The 23,331-nt window shown below is 35.0% G+C and overlaps 1 protein-coding gene across 1 annotated transcript; it reads left to right on the forward strand.

The window, feature by feature from the left end:
- Positions 1 to 17,570: 17,570 nt before the first annotated feature.
- Positions 17,571 to 23,054, forward strand: LOC125676999 (uncharacterized). Its single transcript, XM_048914907.2, has 3 exons — positions 17,571 to 17,797; positions 20,540 to 20,768; positions 22,356 to 23,054. The coding sequence occupies exons 1-3, from the start codon at positions 17,741 to 17,743 to the stop codon at positions 22,595 to 22,597; spliced, it is 528 nt and encodes a 175-aa protein (XP_048770864.1). The 5' UTR covers positions 17,571 to 17,740; the 3' UTR covers positions 22,598 to 23,054.
- Positions 23,055 to 23,331: the final 277 nt, after the last annotated feature.

Below are 23,331 nucleotides of genomic sequence, written 5' to 3' on the forward strand. Positions count from 1 at the left end.
TATTATTATTGCTTTGGGCGGTATTTTCAAAGTTAACAGTGCATATACATGTATCAAACGATATTTACATTAAAATATGTAAAACGCCCATCTCACTTTGGTTGACATGATAATCCCAGAGAACGTTTTGATGATACATATTATATCATATCATATTATCTTACCATACAAATGTATTGTTAGCAATATATAATATCAAACTTATTAATTTGCTCCACATATAACATTACTTCTACAAAGAGAGACAACTCCCTGGAAAGTATTTTCTAGATGAATAGTCTCCCCTTGGATCATAACGACGTCTGTGTATATTGCCCACACACGTTTGGACGCTTTCTATGTATATAAAACACTTGTTGCGTGCACAGGCACTTGGGGTATGGATCATGATCATACCCCACCTTTTCTGATCTGGGATAGACATACATACATGTACATTTTTTTTTCTACTTATGTTTTGTAAACATGCATCAAAGAGTATCCCAAAATGTTATTTTTTCGTCTATGTCACGTATCAGTAAGAATCACGTTATCAATCAGGGGCGGATCCAGGAATTGTGTTTACGGGGGGCGCCACTTTATGAGGCAGTGGGTACAGGGCGAAGCTCTGGTGGGGGTCCAGGGGGCGAAGCCCCCGGAAGCTCCTGGATTTTACAGATTTTATGGGGCTTGGAATATTTCTCCTATTAAGTCAGTTGTACTATTTTCTATCATTTTAATAAGGTGAAATTAATAAAATGACTCAAATTTTAAGGGGGTTTTGGAAAAAATTAAGTTCTCCCAATAAAGTAATTCAAGAAATCAAAGGATTTTGTCATTTATTTCTCCGGGAGTGGAAGAAATTATTGCTTCTTTAATCGTTTAGTACATTTTCCGAAACAAGATACTGCGATTTACCTTAAATTTGAAATTTTTTGTCACTGACTGTCAGTGATTATAAGGAGAGAAGGCATGCAACTCTTTTCACGTCGTCTGCCTCACCTGGTTCAAACTTTGAGTGATTTTGTACTCAAAGCAAGTCAAAATATTGGATATGCACACATGTATCAATAAATTGGTTAGACATTCTTATCTACCTTCGTGTTTTCGTTAAATTTTTGAAACTCACAAATATCTAGATACGTCAATCAAATTACTCACAATGTGTTTGCTGTGATAATACGCTATCTATATACCTAGCATCGATTATATCCGGAGACAAAATTCGATCACGTTAAAAAGTTGGATACTTTGATAATCATCTCAGGTTGATAAATTTTGACGGCCAATCAATTTCGAGGAATTTTTAAGGCAAAATTTATAAAATTCATCAATAGAAGTGATACCAGTTCTGGATTGATACCTGCACATGTATGTATAGAGTCAACAGGGGTACCAAGTCAAACAGTGCGTTATATCCACCTAAAAACGTATGATTTTAAAAAGTTATGGAACTAAAACAATATCATATTATGATTATATGGACTCTCACGGAAAATCAAATTATTTCGAATGAAAAAGAATTCTATGGCTGCATTAAAGTAATGAAAATCCGTATTTTTGTTCTGTAGTTTCTCATCATGTAGTAGCCAGGAAATTCAGCGAGACCTACGAAATTAATCTATTGAAATTCCTGTCCTCCGGATGTACATGTGCGTAATAAAAATCTTCGGAGCATTTAAATTCAATTAAAGATCGTAAAGTATGTTATTCTATACCTTTTTAAGACGGAATAAGTTAGAGGGATATAGTTTTTTTCCTGATAATTTTCAGCATATTTACATTGAAAAGCCACAATAAGGCAATCTCCCACGGTCTTTAATGAAATCCCGTAAGCCGATCTTGCGGGTTAATTCAATTGGTTGTGCAAAAAAGTTAAAGATATTCTCAGTTTTAAAATTCAACATTTCACGGGAATTTTGTAGTTCAGTGCTCGGATTCATTAAAAAAAAAGTCTAAGATATCCACTTATTGCTGTTCAAAATATTAGAAAGGGCTTCCAGTTGAAAATCATAATTCCGACATACATTGTAACATTGAGACACTTTAAATTTTTATTATAAAGTTCTGCGTGATAAGTCGTTTTACTTACAGGTGTATGTACGCTTTAAAAAGCTTATTGTAAATTTAAAGAAGTTAATGAAATCAATTTAAATGAATAAAAATCAAAACCAATGTTCATTTCTTCAAGAAATGCATGCAGGCTCCAGTGTTTATTAATCAATTTATTCCCATCAAACTGATCCCCAAAGAATACAGAGCTATACGATATCCTCAATGAATACAGAGCTACATGATATTCTAGTACATGTATTTAAACTACATTGCATTGAAATGTGGAACACAATTACAAGTATTAAGCGATGTTAAAAAAAAAAGAGATTTTCAGCGACATTGTAACAGATAAGTGTAGATACATTGTAACAGATAACTGTAGATACATTGTAACAGATAACTGTAGATACATTGTAACAGATAAGTGTAGATACATTGTAACAGATAAGTGTAGCTACATTGTAACAGATAAGTGTAGATACATTGTAACAGATTAGTGTAGATACATTGTAACTGATTAGTGTAAATACATTGTAACAGATAAGTGTAAATTCATTGTAACAGATAAGTATATATATATTGTAACACATTAGTGTAGATACATTGTAACAGATAAGTGTAGATACATTGCAACACATTAGTGTAGATACATTGTAACACATTAGTGTAGATACATTGTAACAGATAAGTGTAGATACATTGTAACACATTAGTGTAGATACATTGTAACAGATAACTGTAGATACATTGTAACATATTAGTGTAGATACATTGTAACATATAAGTGTAGATACATTGTAACAGATTAGTGTAGATTCATTGTAACAGATTAGTGTAGATACATTGTAACACATTAGTGTAGATACATTGTAACACATTAGTGTAGATACATTGTAACAGATTAGTGTAGATTCATTGTAACAGATTAGTGTAGATTCATTGTAACAGATTAGTGTAGATACATTGTAACACATTAGTGTAGATACATTGTAACAGATAAGTGTAGATACATTGTAACACATTAGTGTAGATACATTGTAACAGATTAGTGTAGATACATTGTAACAGATAAGTGTAGCTACATTGTAACAGATTAGTGTAGATACATTGTAACAGATTAGTGTAGATACATTGTAAGCAGATTAGTGTAGATACATTGTAACAGATAAGTGTAGATACATTGTAACAGATTAGTGTAAATACATTGTAACAGATAAGTGTAGATACATTGTAACAGATAAGTGTAGCTACATTGTAACAGATAAGTGTAGATACATTGTAACTGATTAGTGTAGATACATTGTAACAGATTAATGTAGATACATTGTAACAATAAGTGTAGATACATTGTAACAGATAAGTGTAGATACATTGTAACACATTAGTGTAGATACATTGTAACAGATAACTGTAGATACATTGTAACAGATTAGTGTAGATACATTGTAACAGATTAGTGTAGATACATTGTAACAGATTAGTGTAGATTCATTGTAACAGATTAGTGTAGATACATTGTAACACATTAGTGTAGATACATTGTAACACATTAGTGTAGATACATTGTAACAGATTAGTGTAGATTCATTGTAACAGATTAGTGTAGATTCATTGTAACAGATTAGTGTAGATACATTGTAACACATTAGTGTAGATACATTGTAACAGATAAGTGTAGATACATTGTAACACATTAGTGTAGATACATTGTAACAGATTAGTGTAGATACATTGTAACAGATAAGTGTAGCTACATTGTAACAGATTAGTGTAGATACATTGTAACAGATTAGTGTAGATACATTGTAAGCAGATTAGTGTAGATACATTGTAACAGATAAGTGTAGATACATTGTAACAGATTAGTGTAAATACATTGTAACAGATAAGTGTAGATACATTGTAACAGATAAGTGTAGCTACATTGTAACATATTAGTGTAGATACATTGTAACAGATTAGTGTAGATACATTGTAACAGATTAATGTAGATACATTGTAACAATAAGTGTAGATACATTGTAACAGATAAGTGTAGATACATTGTAACAGATTAGTGTAGCTACATTGTAACAGATTAGTGTAGATACATTGTAACAGATTAGTGTAGATACATTGTAACACATTAGTGTAGATACATTGTAACACATTAGTGTAGATACATTGAAACAGATTTTTCACTCATATTGAGACGTCACCAGCTATAGCTGAAGTACCTCAAATTTAGTCCTACATGTACATGATGGAGTTCGCGTGTTAACTATAGTCTAGTGCGGAAGTTTAGTTTACGCATGTCTAGTCAACTAGTACACGCAAACGAAGTTTAGTTTAGTTCAGAAATAAAAATATGGCTGTCTGCAACAAATCAGTTGTGGAATTGTCAATTTTGCAACTGAAGTAGTTTTCGATAATGGCGTTGAAGAATCACAGATGTACCAGCATAAATCTACTAGCTACAGATTGTTTCTCGATAACCATGTTTTTCGGGATCGAAAATTTTCCAAAAATGAATCATTTTATTTAGAAATAGTTTTTTAATTGCATTCATTCAGCTTGCTTTCCAAGTGGAGAACGACTGACTTCGATATCAATTGTACCATTTTACCATGCTTTGGGCAAGAGTAAAATGTAAGACATGGCCCTAAATGAGTAAAATCGGCTAATATAACTGAAAACATGCACCTTTTTGTGATTTCTGTCATATATACCTCAAAATGTAATCTCTGCTAACGTGTTCAAACTACTTTTCACACTTTGTCCACCATCTTTGAACTAGATCGCTAGTACATGATAGAATAGTTAGTAATTTTCGACTAGATTCGTTCAATTCCGGCAAACTAAAGCACGTTCGGGTGAACTATAGTTTTACTTTTGAGACTATAGTTTGCAATCGCACTCAACCCATGCATGCTTAACGCTCAGGGCTGTAGTAGCGTGGGTTCTTTATAGTGCCAACGCCTGCCGCGACACAGGACCTCCGTTTATAAGGTCATATCCGTAAGACCCGTGTTTCTCACTGCTAAGTGCTGATCGTTTGGCAAAAGAGCAATCACTATACTATTTTAATGTTTTAGGTTTGATGCGGCCATGGCACGAGCGGGGCTCGAACTCACATCCTCCCGGTTACGAAGCGAACTTTCTATCACTAAGCTTCCGCGACCGAACCGGTTCTTTGGACGTACATTTTTTTGTAGAAGATGTCGTTATATCGTTCGGATAAATTCTTGGTTTTGATTGATTGATTGCATCTTGATTAACCTCTCGCTCGAGAATTTTTTCCCCTCATATGGAGACGTCACCAAGACCGGTGAAGGCCTATGCTCGGCGCTTACGGTCATTGAGCAGTGTGGGTTCTTTGGCGTGCCACACCTACTGTGACATCCGTTATTAAGGTTATCTCCGAGGACCCATGACATTCACACCTGATGTCGAACGTTTGGCGATGGAACTGACACTACCTGTTTTAATGACTTACGTCTGTCGCGGTCGGGATTCGAAACCCGGCCTTCCGCATGCGGGGCAACTTGGTTTTTGCTACTAGACTTTTGTTCTTGTCCTAATTTAAGATGCATAGCTATATGTACGTGTAATCAAAGGGGGTATTCCATAACTAAATACCACGTACATCATTACTGAAGCAAATCTTGATCTCTGAAATATGTTACTGCAAGGACAGTTTCATTATATCTTTTTATCCCATTATGACATCAATATTGACGAAATACCATTCAACAACACATTGCATCACCTACATGTATGATGCTAGTTTGTCGAACTTTGAACGTAAACACAACACTGTACTGTTATATCGTATCAGCAAGATAGCCCGATCGAAAATCATTTTAACGGATTTTCCACATAATCTATAAATAACAGACCCAGTTATCTGGTAACATAGTGATTACAGCTGATTAACACTTAGGTATTTACATGTAGTCTCCAAAATACATACATCGTTGACGAATAAGGAAAGATAATCTCCTACCTTTGATAACGCCAAAATTGACTGATCTGCTTTTCACGTCTCCGCTGACCTTAGATTACATCATTATGTATCATGGGGCTGAAACTGATCTGTCTGTCCAGCTGTTGTTTTACGTCACAGTGATTGATTGATTGTATCTTGTTAAACGTCTCTCTCGAGAATTTTTCACTCATATGGAGACATCATCAAGACTGGTGAACAGTAATTTTTTGGGGGCCAAAATGCCACCGATATTCGGCTGTTTCCCCTCACTAAAATTAGCTATTTTTTCCCAATTATATACAGTACACGACACGAATTTTATACACCCCACCGTGGAAAGACCACGGTGGAAAATCCACGGAGATACACTGTGTCCTCTGTGCTCCACGGTGTGTGTTATTTGCGAATACACACAGCTGCTAAGAGCTTTGTTCTGGCCACGGGCGCCTTGCGGGAGATGTGAAAATGTGCCGCAGGCCAAATAATCAAGATAAGGGTGGAATTTTAAGAAAAGAAAAAATGTCAATATTTTCCCCCCTGATACTTATATTGTTTTTCAGCATATTGAGCCGATTCCAACGATACCAAACACTATATACATGTATTATGTTTTTAAGAAAACCTGGTTTTGACTTTTTTTCTTTTAGTCTTATTTCTTCATTAAAATATTCTTAAAATTCTATGTTTAAATAATGCGTACTTGCAGGCAATTCCTGTTTTGAATGCGAATTAGTATATTCAGTAAATGAAAAACATACATGTACAACATGTGATAGGGATATTTAATAATTACCGATGTGCTCTCTCTCTCTCTCTCTCTCTCTCTCTCTCTCTCTCTGACAAATGCGCTGTTTAACATAATTACCTCCATCATATTGTGTTGATATGCATCTTGACAAATATAACTTGATCCAATATAGAAATTAGAGCATTGTCGATGATTAACAAATTGGAATTAATTTATTACGTAATTAATAGAAGCAAAAATACAAACCATCGAATGATTTATTTTTAAAATCCCGAGTTAATTACATTTGACCGAGACTTATGTTCGATGTACTTTGATAGAGGTTTTCATAAAAAAAAATGTTCATCGGGAGTGTCTGGATAATGCAATGATTTTTGTATAATAAGTATATACCATGCAAATTCCTAGGGTCTTTCTCACAGTATAACTAAATTACGGTTAGCTAGTTTGGGTTTTGACTTCTCATGAAAAGTGTGAAATATATTGGGTCGGCGCGATATCAGATCTAGTCTAAGATCACGGGTATCTTGCGCCGACCCAATATATTTCACACTTTCCGCAAGAAGCTAAGCACTTCTGTTGATTTCAAATACACGGATTAGCTGACCCCCATTGTTCTACTGAGGCGAAAACCCCTTCGAATTTGCATGGAATGTACAAGTTATACACAGGTCATTGTTATAGTCATACATCATAGTACCGCTAATCCGACAAACATTTTTTTTTAATTTTGAATAAGTTGTTGAATGACGAAGTATGACCAAACTGCAGATTGAACTTTATAGAGCCCCGTGCTAACATTACTTATATTTTTCAATGTATCAGAAGGGGTATGTTGCCGGTTAAGTTGTATAAATTTCTTGACAAGTAATAAAATAACAACAAAAATGGTGCTTAAATTTTCCGATTGCGAAAACCTTTCAAGTTTTCAAAGTACACCCTCTCCGATTCTACGTGCTTGTAACCAATATTTAAGGATGTAAATCCTCGGTGTCAAATGCAACTAGTTCATGAAAAAAACCAAAAAACTAATATAAATATAAACAGAAATGACTTAACGATTATTTGCTTTTATTCATATACGCTATCGATTATTATAATCTTTAATTTAATCTTTAGATGCATTAGATAATGAAAGCAAGAGAGAGAGAGAGAGAGAGAGAGCGTTGGCAAGGCCGTAAATTACATGGAGGCGGAGGAGGCAGCTGCCTCCTCCAACTTTTGAGCCAAAAAAAAATTAAAATTTAAAGTTCATTAGAATTTATGTTGTTTCCAATAACTAAGAACATGATACCTCCCTTAAAAAGCATTCCAAATCTTTCTTTTAGAATGAGTTAGTCAAGTAACATCTTAGAAGGCCCTAGAATCAAGGATTTTGCACGAAACGTGTTCAGTGTGCACAAAATGTGCTCAGCGTCTGGGGGCCTGGGCGGCCCCCAGACCCCCGCCTAATTTCCTGCCTCCTCCAAATTGAAGGTTAATTTACGGCCCTGATTGGTAATCATTGATTATAATATTCATGAATGTATGCAGATACGGGAAGTTTAATACGTTCAGTATAAATCTTGAAAGTACAATTTCTTTCTGATTAATTATCCATCCCCTTTAATTCTGATATTTTTTTTTATTTCCCATTTTGTTTTCTTTACATGTTAAATTTTTCGGCTGGTCCGGGTTAGGACTAATGAATGAGTCCCCCCCCCCTTTTTTTTAAACGATGTTACGTGCTTAGCTGTCTATCTCCCTCTCAGTCAAAAATAAAATAAATGCATGCTATATATACTGCAACATCATTGGATTTACTGGATAATTCTTCGATTGCACCTTCATAATACATGATAATGCAAGCGGACTATCTGGGCTTCTTTTTTTTCATCTTCGTTAGCCGAGATTATTCGTGCACGAAGGCACAGTTGACTCAAAACCCATTGCTAGCGGAGATTAGATGAATTTTACCCCCGTATTATGTTATAACTGACCAAAACCTAGTACGTTTGTTTTACAACTTTCATTCAGAAGACGCGCAAGTTATTGAGTTACTGAATAAACGAGAAAACGTCTGCATTTTTATTTCAATCGCTGTCACCTCTTTACTTTGTGATATTTCAAGACTACATGTACTCAATTAAATTTATTGGATCTCATCACCATTATGCAATGGTATACAAAAATATAAAGACAAAAAGCTGTTATATATACATTTAGTAAATAATACATGCGTGTAATAAAGTATTTATCAAGTTAGAAAAAAACCCTTAAAAACCGTGTTATGATTAATGTGAAGTATGGGCATTCTAATGAAATTTTCTTAATGAAAGTACGGAATTTTCTAAAGGTTTGTTTAAAAGTAAAGATAGTTTTAATATTTATTTGTTTAAGTGATAAAAAATTGATTCTTTGCTGACATTGCTTCACAGTTGAGTACATAATGAAATTCATATCCAATGTAAACATGTACATGTATATAGCTTACCTTAATCACATATTCCTAATTACAATGAAAACTTTACGTAAAAATAAACTATTGCTTATGGTACACATTTCTTTGTACTGCTGTTTATCAAATTGAAATTACTGGCATGTGATTGTCGTTGTTCATGACCCTTCTCTTTTATTTGGTGAAATTGTGCTGCACGTGCCGTGAAACAATGTACCGACGAGTGGTAGGAATAACACAGGTGTTTATATACAGGATGTCAAGAATTTGGGCGTTTCATAAAAAGGTGTGAACGGCTGCAGGGAAGTCTACATACGGATATGTACCGAAAACACCAACGTATCATTAAACAACAATTACAAGAAATGAATGATTTATAGCTAATTTCTAAATAAGTAATGGGGTGAGGGCATGTATGCTGGCCAAGCGAAAAGGTTTTTTGGGTGAATCATTTCGGAAATTATTTCTTTGTTTTATCACACGGAGGTACACGGTGACATCGACGGAGGTACAGGTGACATCCGCGGAGATGCGCGGTGGCATCCACGGAGATCCTCCGTGGACTTCAATGTCTAGCTCGCGCGGAAAAATAGGACTTCAAAGGTGCCGACAATTTTAAAGGTCCACCGTGTTTGGGGCAAATTTGTTCCACCGCGTTGCGTGGAACACGCATAAAACTCGTGTCGTGTACTGTATATATATTTTTCCCAATTTCAAATCTTGGGAAATTAGGCCATTTAAAAAAAGGTTACCGTATATTACTGACAAAGAGTAAATACGTTTTTTTCTTCAGTTTTGTTCTCCAAACCACTGCACATGCAAAAGGTTTTGTAAAGAATATGTAAAACAATAGAGGTATCCATATAAGCAGATATGCAGTGAAGTATAGATAGTTTCCAGATACACATTAAGCCATATTGTTGACAATTTAGTTTGACCGCCATGGTATGTAGGGTCAGGCTAATAACAGGAAGTGGCCAACAGTATAGGGTTTTACTAAAATCCAAAAATTACAAAAAGGAGATACATTCTGGAAACTTGATTATTAATATAATATTTACAAGATTATGGGTACAAATGCTGGTGAATTGATAATTTATTATTTTCTTTATGAAATTAGACAATAAGTATTTCTTAGGAAAAGTAAATAATATCTATGCAAGGTGTGACTTCCAATACATATTTAATGTTAAATAATGATTTATTTTATAAATCAGATCTGAAATAAACCTCAAACAAAAAAATTGTTATTTGATTATTTTATGCATCTTTAACATTTTAATTTACTATGAATGATTTTTCCCAATTTGAGGAAAATGTCGGTAATTTTTCCCAATTCAAAAGGAGGGGTGGTAGTTTGAAAAATAAAAAAAAATCACTGGGTGAAGGGCTGCAAAGGATTCTTTAGCGTGCCGCACCTACTGTGACACGGGACATCCATTTTTAAGGTCACCTCCGAGGACCTGTGACATTCACACCTGATACCGAGCGTTTGGCAATGGAACTGTCACTACCTGTTGTAACGACTTCAGTCTGTCGCGGCCGGGATTCAAACCCCAACCTTCCGCATGCGTGGCGAACGATCTAACCTCTAGACCACTGCGGCGGTTATACAATGGAGCAATGGAGAAGTTTTTACTCAGATAAAGTACACTGTTTATGAACGTCACCATCTGATAGACAGTTTGGCGTGTGCAATTTAAGGCAGTAGCAGTGAGGAGGCTTTATCTTTAACGTCCACCGTGACACGGTACCTTGGTTTTTAATGTCTCATCCGGAACACCCGTGCTCTTTCACTTTTAACGTTGGTCGCTTGGTGAAGGCACATTCACTTAGGATCTCCCAAATGCGAATTTGAAGCGGGCCCATATACCACTAGATTACGACGAACTAAAAGCAACGCTTCAATAGGTCTTTATTGGGCCACACCTGCTGTGACACGGGTCCTCGATTTTTGTGGTCTCATCCGAAGGACCGGGGCCTCTTACGACAAGCAAGGGGTACTGAGGACCTGTTTTAACCCGGATCCCCACGGGACCTATATACGTTCTAAATAGGCAAACGAATTGTTACTTTTCATAGAGGACTCTTCGCTCATTTTAGGTAATCATGCATACATATTGCCTGCTTGATGTCAAAGAGTAAATATTTTCTAAACTACAAATGTATTACATGTTTAACATATGATCAACTAAGCCCCACGCTGGGATTTGAACCCAGGAGTCACGAATTTCACATTGATCATTATAATCCTACAAACAGTGTGCTTGATGTCCAGTTTCTATTGCATTATCAATACATAACGTACATGTACATCGTATATGACCACTCTAGCCCCACCCTGGACTCAGGTGAAATGAGTTTTACAAGTTTGGTAAAGAGTTCAACGCCCATTAAAATCATGCAAACATCTCACTTTCTTAAAGTCCAGAAGTAAAGAAAAGGGTTTTCTAAGTTATAATGCATTTTCAATAGATGACCAACTTAGCCCCACCCTAGGATCTGAATCCAGATGTCAGGAATTGGAAAAGTTTTGGTAGAGGACTCAATGCTCATTATAACCACGCAAAGATTTTGTTCCTTTATGTCCAAAAGTAAAGAAGATGTTCGAAGATATAATGCATTTTCGATATTTTGACGAACTTCATTCCACTCTGAGCCTTGATGAACCTTGAAACCAGGGGTCATGAATTTCACAGTTTTAGTTTAGGGTTTACTGCTCATTATAAATATGCCAACACTTTGACTGCTAGATGTCCTGAAATAACGATGATTTTCGAAGATATCACTTCGTTATCTCCACCTTTCATATAATGAATTTTCAATAAATGACGAAAGCAGTCTCAATATAGTGCCTGAACCCTGATTCCAGGGCTTATCAATGTCACAGTTTCGGTATAAGGCTCAATGTTCATTACAACCATGCCAATAGTTTGACTGTTTGATGTCCAGAAGTAAAGCTTTTTTATAGTTATGCATTTTTGATATGTGACCAACTTAACCCCACCCTGGGGGCATGAACCCTGAAATCATGAATTTCACAGTTTAGGTAAAGGGTCCATTACTTGTTATAATGATGCTGATATTTTGACTACTTATTTCCAGTAGTAAAGAGGAGGATTTTTAAGATTACATTAATTTTTATGGTTTTAGCCACAGGCGGCAGGGAGGTAGTGTCCATGAAATTCACAAATTTTGTTCCCATTGACCATTAGATGTAATATATTTTAATAATCCGTAAACAACTCGTAAACTATCCGTAACATATCGTAAACTAAACGCAAAGATTCGTAAAAAACAAACAAACAAAAAACTCTTTATGAGTGTTTTACGGATTCTTACGAGCAGTTTACGTGTCCTTGCGACCAATATACGATACTTACGGATTGTTACAAGTTATTTACGGAAAATGAAATCCGTGGACAATCGTGAATTTTTTTTTTGACATGTCAAAACATTTGCCCCTACTTTCACGGATCCTTACGAGTGTGTGCGAGTTGTGACGAGTTATTAACGTGTAACTCACGATGCGTTGATAGAAATACAACACCAGCGGAAATCCTTGTTAAAAGTTCGTGTTTATATTTCATCCATGTCAGTCCATTAACCTGCACAGTTAATTGCACAATAAATAGTATAAATTGAAATACCCTGTAACAAACAGAAAGCCGTATATCAAAATGACATGAAAATGTACATCACGTCAAATACATATATACATTTTATACATGTTATATATACATATATTGTATCATTTTAAACTTAGCATAAAGTTATATCAAATGATATTCAAGCAGTTTAATCATAATTTTATAAAAGTGATTTACCGAACTTATTTACATTTAATAAGTGAGAAAAAAATAAGTTTAAAAACAAATTATTTATATTATTGCTTTAGTTGACTTTTATATTGCTTAAACAGTCTAAATAGTATAACTTACCAAAGTTATGGACTTTTGGCTTGATATTTCTCAAATTCAAACCTGTAATCTATATGTCAAAGCATCTTTGGTGCAACTGCAATAAAAGTTAAACATGCACTTTGTTAGATATTAGCAATATAATTAAGAGCGCCAACTGCGATGCTATTGCTTCCATAAAAACAAAGAAAACTCAAACATACCATGATGGCGAAATACCTCCAACTATAACTATTTAACTCAAGCATCTGATCACTTCAAACCCACTGGACAATATGAAAAAAATCCAACCCTGGTCTAAAGTCACATGACTATAAAAGGCGCCAAACGCTCACCAATCTTTTGGTGGGAAAATACTAATTACATCAAATTGGAAAGTAAATAAAATCAAAGCTGCTTGCCATTGTTTTGGCAAAAGTTTTTTTGTAGAACTTTATTATACAATCTTATCAATTGCAAATTCAATTCTTTTTAATCATAAAATTTAAAAGTTATTTACAAAATTTTCACACTGCTACATTCTCCCCCTCTCCATGAAATGATGTTCCATCATTTAATGGTACTATGTACAATGTTTTCAATCAATAAAGGAGATGTTGATTTTAAAATATTTGAGCAAAACAAATTTATTAACAACTGTGCTCTCTCTCTTTTCTGTTCTCAACCTCCTGTGTTTGAGACATAAGTGTTATGCCACTTTGGTTTCTTCCTTGTTCTTGACGAACGTCTAACCTCCTCTACTGAGTCATCTTCTACTAGCTCCTCTTCAGCTTGTACTTCTGCATGATCATGCGCTTCATGTATTTCCAATGGCTGTGGTGCCATAGCCGTATCCTTCTGTTTATCAGTGTGTCCTACTCCTTCAATTTGTATTGTGACAAATTGTTCTTCATCTTCACTATCTGATTCCTTTCTCTGTTCGTCCTGTTTCTCCTCAATCCGCGGATTTCTTTCTCCAAAGCCTTTTCTCTCTGCTGGTTTAGGCCTAAATGTCGTCCCAATAGGAATAATAAGATTCCTGTGAATAGTTTTCTCATGTCCATCCTCATCTGTAATTACATACACAGGAATAGCTGTATTCGGTTGAAATTTGATAGTGTAAATTGTTTCTTCAAAATTTGTCTGCAATTTTGTGTTTGCCATAATATGCCAATATTTTCAATAAGACTTGATCCCCTATATTCAATTTCTTTGCTTTAGCTTTCTTGTCAAAATTCATTTTCTGTTTATGCCTGGAAGATTCTGCTGTATTCTTTACTAATTCAAAGGTTTCTTTTATTCTGTCCCTTAATTCCGTAATAAATTCGCTACCGACGAGTGATTTACAAATGCTTGCGATTGACTACGAGTCGGAGATCCGTAAGGACTCGTAAGAAAAATCCGTGAGTGTGAAGGTGGTATAAAACGGATAGCAACAGGTCACGTAAGTGACTCCAGTGACCAAAATTAGCGGTACCTCAATACTCGTATAAAGGCCGTGTTGTAAAGTGTTTATTATCGCCCTCACAGTCACAACATAGAATTTAAACGCTGCTGGAATACTTCCATGAACCAATTAAGTATTACTGTCCCTGATTTGCTTTCAATTTACGAGAAAATGACCTAATTTTATAATCGCATATTGACCCTTTTCAAATCTACTGTATAAGAGTACTATCGTAGTACATGGTCGCACGTGAGTAAAATCAACACGTGGAGGAGAGCGGGGCAGATAACATGATAGTCGTATAGCGGTAGACGGTACGTTGTGTTCGTTTTCCAGATATCACACCGGTAATTGTTCTCCCTGTATATTACTATAGGGGGGAGGGGGTCATTAAAAATCAGTTTGCTAAATTGATGCCAAATGACGCAGACGGAAATGTTCTATATTACCTGTCTCGTCTGCCAACACCGGAAAAACAACACCCTACGCGGAATTTTTTTTTTTTACCTGCAAACAAGACTACCCTGTTTTTCACATGTGTGTAAACAGCCTGCGTACCTTATGAAGTAGCCTCAGCTATCAACATCAAATAGTTCCTTTGAAAACAATTGATTATGTCTACAAATTACGCAAAATTTCCTTATCAGGGATACAACATTAAGAGCAAAGAATAAGGGGAAATGAGAAAAATCGTGCATGAAAGTTTGTTTAAAAAAAACATATGTGGAACTACAATTACCGGCATGGTACCTGTACTATGCGATATTAATTAGAGTCGTGGAAAAAAATAGAACTGATTTTTGAAGGAAAATAATTCGGTCTAGTGAAAATGGGAGGCAATACAAAATTAAATAAGTTGTATTGGCTTACATGCATACATTGAGTGACTACTGATGAAGAAAATCGAAATGATTTTTAGAGGATGCCCCTTTTGCATAAATGTTATTGCAAATAGGACGTAAAATTGCACCAGAGAACCATAGATTGGTATATGCACCTATAATGTCTGTAGAATTAGCATGTGAACGAGAATATGAAACGTCTAGTGTCATATTCAATACATGATAAAAATAGAAATGATTTTGGGAGTAAAAAATAAATTTTATATTCATTTAACGACGTCCTTACTTACGTTTAAACCAATTTCACATCAATATCAAAAGGCACTAAACGCAGAAAAGGCTACCACAAAAGATGATTAGTGTACCTAATGAAATTGATATCGCTATTTTATTGATAATCCTCGAAGTGTTTAATAACTTTAATACAACACCGTACAGCTAGTTATTTCATATTAAAGTGTATTTAGAACGTGATAGATGGTGAGTAACGGGTTTGAGGATCGTTTTCGGCATATAATATTATTTATTTACACCTCTTTACAACAAGTATAATGTGGCACAATCTCCCACGACCCAACACTAAGCCCCATATCACTCTAATGGCGTCAATTAAATGGCTGATCAAATAGAATAGAAAATATTCCCACTTTTAAAAAGCAATATTTCATGAAATCGACGATTCTGTAGTCTAACCTATCTCAGGCAATTGTCCCTAGTATTTGAAATGACTTCCAATTGTATGATATAACTCTGAAATAATTGAGACACTTTGAACTTTTGTATCAAAAATCCCCACTTCGTCTCCGGGAATACTTCTCCATTTCTTAACATTAAAAAGGAAATTAATTAAATACCAACGTGAAGACTCAAATAAATCAAATCCAAATGCACATCTCACAAAGAAGATTCTCTATTATTTAAAAGTGTACACTTTTATCAAATACAAAGCAAAAGTAGAATCAAGTGGAAATGCTTCAAAAAAGTTAAACTGTGATTTGATTCAGATTCCACGACAGCCAGATTTGATCTTTACAAATATTTCGCTTCATTACACGTAATATCGTGCTTTGGCCTTCGTTATGGGCTCTCCACAAATAATCAGGCAGATACTGGAATCGGCAAATATTTGATTAATTAAAATATCACACCATATAATGATCAAATATTATCTTTTCTAAAGTACAATGTAAATTCTACAAATGTATTGGTTGTGATAGCCAATGCAAGTCACAGATGTTTGTTTTGTGTTGCTTTACTTCGATTTGGCGATATTTCAGATCTACAATGTACAAGTATTTTGGCTACAAGCTGTTAACTGCATAGACTAAAGGGCAAATAACTCTCGTTCCTGTACTGATATAGGAAAATCCCAGCTCTGTATTACAATCAATACACTCTTTTAAGGTAAAATAATCGCCAACGAGGAAATACATAGCACGGTAATCAAGCAAACTTCTACAATCAAAAATAAAGAAAAAATGGTGGGTCCTGACATGGCATGTGTCACCCACCTATACTACGTTTTATTTTCAACTTACGGCATGTAAATGTCGCAAATTACTATCTTGGTAGACTAAGTCAGTTCCTGTTGTAACGCTACATATGTAACTCTTCACTGTATTAATTAAACTCCTATATATTGTACAAATCACTCACAGAGGCCACCTCTCTTTTATCCATGTGTATAATTCTAAATAGACATCGTTTTAACCCTACTCTTATTCTCCAAAGGCAAGGATGACCAAAACAGGGAGGGAGAAGTTTCTCATGATGGTTAAATAGGACAGTGAGTAACATTTCGAATAGCAGGTTTGAATTCGCAGAGCCAGCAAGCTTCTACTTTGTTATAAAGCATTTGAATTAATGCACCCGTTTTCCCGTGCATATTAGACGAGGAGTCCCAGTGCCTGTTCACTTGAACAATTATTGGATTAGTCTCAATTTGTGCAATGTATACTTTCAAATCTACACTTTCTTTTTAAAGTATTTAATGAACATTTCCTTCGCGAGTTTATTACATCTGTCCTGTCAACTAATCCGTCGCAGCTGGATAAGAAATACACAAGTCACTTAATTATGGGTGGGAATTAAAATATATCCGTATACATTTCACCAATTACAGTCCATTAACTCTAATTATTGCCTTATAGTGAAAGTCACACAGGTAGAACAAATTTTACACCTGTCAATCATTGAAAAACAGGTGGTATAAGTGCGCGCACGTTTAACAAGGGGTCTAGTATGCTATGTGAATTGTCGGTGATAACACAAATTTGATTCCATTGTAGATAGTCCTTGGATGGCGTTATCTGCGTTGGACTAATATCACCGAATAGTTTACAGCTTAAGCTGTGTAATGTGAACAAATGGAGTCATCTACTGACCGAATTTCCTCACTACTGGAAAATTTAAAATCGGATTTGGTAAGATAATCTTCATTCACCCCCAGTACTAAAACGCTAATATTCACTGAAAACTAATCAATCAATGACAAGGATATACTTCACAAAGTATAATGTATACTCCCAGTCAAAGACATGCTTCTTTGTCGGTTTCTTCGAATTAGTCTCCAAATTACCTTTAGTTTTCCAACATGTAATACTAATGTAATGTATAATAAGAGAACCTTAAAACGTGGGAATTGAATCAGGAACCCTCTTTAATTACTCTCATTAATTATACCACTTCGTAGCTTCTTCCCACTTGTTTGTATCAACTCCAATGTTCTCTTCTCGGAAATAGTAGGTAAACAGCACGTGCATAGTGATTCTAGTTTCATATAGAGTAACTCTGTCTATTGTTCGTCTATCTGCTATAATCAGTGCTGCCACATCTTTTGTGTTTTGTTAATCGCATGCTGTAAACAGATATAACATGATTGTTTTTCTGAATAACAAAACAAACATCTATCATTTATTCATTTTACATAAGGTGTCAAACAAATATTACATAATGTGTCTAGACACTGGATACAAAAGCAAGGGATGCAAGGGTTGATACAATATTTTTTTTTTTTTTTTTTTTGCTTAGTTTGGTTGTGATATGTACAAATATAAAATTCCTACGATATTAGGGACTGGTAAATTTCAATGTTTAAAAGTTGAAATATGCTACCCATCCTATATAACTCGGTACAAATTTTACTCTCTGTTTGGATTTAATTGTGAAATCAAGCGAATAATTAAGTTACATAACATACTGTACTTATAGAACCAGAAAATTTAAGTTTCATTTTTATCCTTTATGAAAAAAAGTTTAAAAAACGAAACATAAATAAAAACAAAACCAAATAAAATTCCTTTGTCTTCGTGGACATCTAATGATTGATTGGTATGTGGGTTGTTTGAATTTTTTAGAATACAAATTCAAATATTAAATACAGATTGTTTGTATTTCATTGATAAAAATTAATTATTCCATTGAAATATATTTGTTTGATCGACCTGTCAGTCACAGGTTTAAGAAAACTAGCGGCTTTATGTCAAGCTTTGTGCATTAATCATTTCTGCAACGCGAGAAGCATTGAAATTAAATTCGCAAACAGATCGCGAATGCACACCGAGACGTTATTAAAGAAAAGGCAAACATGAATATTTTTATATGAACACTCATTAAAAATAATCTTAAATACAAACAATTTAATATTATTTCTCGCACGAAAGCTTCACTTTGTTTGATTTTGCTCAACATTACATATGTACGTTTAAGTGTGACATGAGTTCAAATTTCAAGTGAAATTTTAAAATGTTGTACGGCGCTGCAATTGAGTGGGTTATTAATGACTAAACCGTTATCCTGTCGCGACGCTAGTCAAAGAATCAGCTTATCTCGACACTTCGTCAAAATTTCTTTTCATAACAACATAAATGATGTCTTTTACGCTGGTGTTCTAAATTTTTGGTAAAATAACGGATTGTTTGGTACAGCGTCATAGCTTCGGTCTTTTCTTCCTTTAAGATTCCTTATTTGTTAATGACTCGTTGCACGTTTTAACACTATAGAATTAATTCATACATGTCTAAACTTCATTTTCTGAATAATAATGTCTTCCTGCATTTCCTACACAACTGAATAATAGGCATATCTGAAATTCAAATCAAAATGTCTTCAAAAGTGATACCAATCGTTTTTCCTAGTATAACAAAAGGGCTTTTCTCCTTGTAAAAGTTTAGCAAAATATATTCTAAAATTGGGGATTTGGTAGGAGTCTGTGTTTGCGTACGGAGAGGTCACTATTGTGTAGTATCTAATAATGTGAAACATAATCAGTACTTTTAAAATACGCCATATTTTAAAGATAAAGTAGACATTGTAATAGAAAAAGCGGACCAAGCTGAAAAACGAATTTTCCCAATCTTTTCAATTATCAAATTATTCAATTATCAAATACATTATCAAATTAATCATAGCCTACAAAGCAAAAAGAAAGAAAAAAAAAAGATAAATAAATAAAATTAAAAAAATAAAATAAAAACAACACACACAAAAAACCCCACCCACAAACAACAACAAACACAATTTAAACTATCATGCAAATAAGTTAATACTGCGTATATCGGGTGATAAGAGGAATCGGGAAATATTGAATTATTCAATCAATACAAACTTCTCCCATTTGTCGTACACAAAAGATTTGTGTCTGGAAGCTTTACCAGTGATTACAGTGTACAACACATTAATGGTCATTTAGATGCAGCAACCAGGATACCGTTTTTCCTTCACAACCTAGTAATGTCCGTTCTATGTAATTATACCGCATTCGTAGCTATTTTAAACACTTGTAAACCCCTAACAACAAACGCAATATAACTTCATACCAAAGTTCAGCATGATGGCCACTTTGCATCAAATGAAAGAAACATCTTGCTGTGCAGTTTGAGAACACATTTTACCTTCACTACAGCAAATTTTATCTCTATGCGAAATTGGGGATATTAATTTGGGTCTTTCTATCCATATATAAGTCTGATGTCTATAATACTATACCTTCCTTGTTTGCGCATGGTATCTAAAATGACTGCTGTTTGATATTTAGAGAGCAATCAAACTTTAGACATAGTCTCAGTGTACATGTATGTGTCAGATGGTCATTTGTTTCAGGGATCTAACGGTCAAAGTCAATTTAAGAGTGGTAAGGAAATTCACAAAATTCGCTTGTTTTACAGAGAGCAATGAGGACCCAAGACGTGAAGCTGATGAAGCAGTTGATTGGAATTAACGAATCAATCCGGAGTTTAACGAAAGCCCGTCAGCAGCGACCGAGTGCGGGGGCACGGGTGGTGTCCGCTGTCGAATTTAACGCCATGACCACGCCCCTAGTTCGACAGCAGAGTGCCCCGTCATACAACAAGCTTCACAGGAACGACAGCATGGGATCCGTCGACTCATTTGAAGGTATTGTTATTAATGTTATAGAATATTGAAAGGAGACCAAAATTAAGGAATACACTTACTGCATATACCAGATACCCGTTTCCTGTTACTGTTAGACAAACCTTAGGCTTATAATCACGTTTTTTCGGTTCTCTTCAACCAAGAGAACATTCACAATTTTCACAATTCACATATTATTTGATACATGTAGCCCTTTTTCTTTCTACAATCGATTAAATGTTTCAAGAATATTTGCTTATGCGTGAATAGTCGTGAAACTGTTTGCCCGGTTTTTCCGAAATAGGATGTCATCTCTCTCCCCATCTGTCTCAAACAAATAACAAAGTTTTTCTACTTTTTATTCCGTCTGTAAATTACTAAGCATGTACTGGATATTCAGACAATCATAGTAAGTTCATTCTCCCCTCGAACGAGTTCCAGTATCTCCCCAGTTGTACCTCGGAAAATATATACATCGGGCACGGTAGTCTCATGGTTATAAAGGCACTCGCTTCGCAGTTGAGGGACCAGGTTCGATTCCCGATTCCGGCGCCGTATCAAACCAAAAATGTTTAACATAGGTTGTGACTGTTACCTTGCCAAGGGTCCGGCATTAAAAGTGAAAGTCAACGAGTATTCGGATACTTCCATAAAACGGGTATCTTGTGTTCGGTAGACGTGGTACAATGCAGAGCCCTAACTTCCATGACCTTGAGAGTCATGCATAGGTCAAAGTTTGTGATTGATTGAAAATTGTTTTACGTCCCTCTCGAGAATATTTCACTCACATGAAGACGTCACCATTGCTGGTGAAGGGCTGTAAAATCTAGACCTATGCTCAGCGCTTATAGCCATTGAGTTGGGAGGGATCTTTATCGTGCCATACCTGCTGTGACACGGGACCTCGGTTTTTGTGGTCTCATCCGAAGGACCGCCCCTTTTAGTCGCCTCTTACGACAAGCAAGAGGTACTGAGGACCTATTCTAACCCGGGTCCCGACAGGAATGTGATACTTCACTTAAAGCTGGAGACGTGTCTACATAAGTAAAAAATTCTCGAAGACAACATACAATCAAACGAACGGAAAACAGTGTAGTGCCATAAATGAGTTAACATTCATACAATGTTTTAAAAAATATATATTGAAATAAATCTTTTGTATAGAGAATAATTCTATCGATATTGCTTTAATCGATTGTGATTCATTATGATTAAATTCAAACTATTTCATGCAAATACATCAAATCGTTACTGGGGGCTTCTCATATTCTAGATCTGACAAACAATTGCAAGGCATGACGGTTATAACTTAAACATTCTGAAAGAACACTTCAAGTTCTTTATATTATCTTTTTTAAGGTAGTAATGTGATACACCTGCAGGGATTTTAATCAGTGCAAAGAGCATTTTAAACTAAAGGATATAATATTATCAATTTGAAGTAATACAATTTGACAGATATTCGCTGAAAAATGGAATACAGTGTAAGCATTATATTATGTAGAGGTCATCAATGGAGCTGTGCTGTAGACACTGTCTCGGGGAACGATAATATTTTGTCATCCTGGGCTATAAACAATTACATTTATGACTCTCATTCTTTTATAGGATTTGGAAGTTCGGTGGAAGACATTAACGAAGAAACAGCTGAGGAACTTCGAGACTACCTAAGTTGTTCTACATCATCCCTTCCTCCCATTCCCACAATTCCAAAGTCCCACTCCCTCGCTGTGATGATGCCACTTCCGAATGAAGAAATAGAGGCAGACGACAGTACGTACGAGGGAATTTTAATGACTAACATCAAACTTTGGAAACATTCACAACAGAAACTAAAGCAGGTCACGTGATATATACCCAACAGACCAGGTCAACAAAAGGTTGTCATCATTTGCTTCATGTATGGATGCCAATCTGAATCTAGAGCTCCGTGACAGGAGAGACTAAACGTCTCAATCATAGACTTTGCCTGACATGAACAATTGGACAGGCTTGTAGTTAATGCAGTTCGCTGACATTGTATGTAAATTTTATGAAAATTTTATTGACAATGCATCAGCTTGTGTTACATAACTGATAATTACCGATGTAAATACGTGGTTGAAATCAGTGTGAAATTCTACAGGCCAAGGGAAATGTGCAATGAACGACTGATAAACATGTATCATTAATTTTTGGAAGCCGTAGGATAGGGTGAGGAGCAAGTGTCGCGTGTTTATGACTGTCTTGCAGTATTATATAATCAAGTCGAATCATGTCATTTTGAATTGTCTGTTTTTACAAATAAAGTGATTTTGACTGCATAAATACTGTCCATTCTACATCCTAATCTGATGAACATAATTATATATTATGCAAGTGCATATTATGGCTTATATTATATGAAGGTAAAGAGAGTAATTTTATCTTCATATTAATCGACGATAAATGATTAGTCTTCATGTCTCCAACCTCAAATTTTATTGACAAAGAAAGAGAACTCGATGCAAATGCCCACTAGGTTCACAAGTCTTTTAAATTGAGATTGATAAAATATATACCCAATGACATAAATGCTTTTCAAACAGTCCTTCATTTGTCGGAA

Source organism: Ostrea edulis, chromosome 3 (assembly GCF_947568905.1).
Source record: "Ostrea edulis chromosome 3, xbOstEdul1.1, whole genome shotgun sequence".
In the NCBI taxonomy this organism is placed as follows: domain Eukaryota; kingdom Metazoa; phylum Mollusca; class Bivalvia; order Ostreida; family Ostreidae; genus Ostrea; species Ostrea edulis.

Coding starts and splice junctions, on each gene's coding strand:
- LOC125676999 (XM_048914907.2), top strand. CDS start 17,741: ATGGAGTCATCTACTGACCGAATTTCCTCACTACTGGAAAATTTAAAA. Junction 17,798..20,539: donor AAAATTTAAAATCGGATTTG/GTAAGATAATCT, acceptor CTTGTTTTACAG/AGAGCAATGAGGACCCAAGA. Junction 20,769..22,355: donor ATCCGTCGACTCATTTGAAG/GTATTGTTATTA, acceptor ATTCTTTTATAG/GATTTGGAAGTTCGGTGGAA.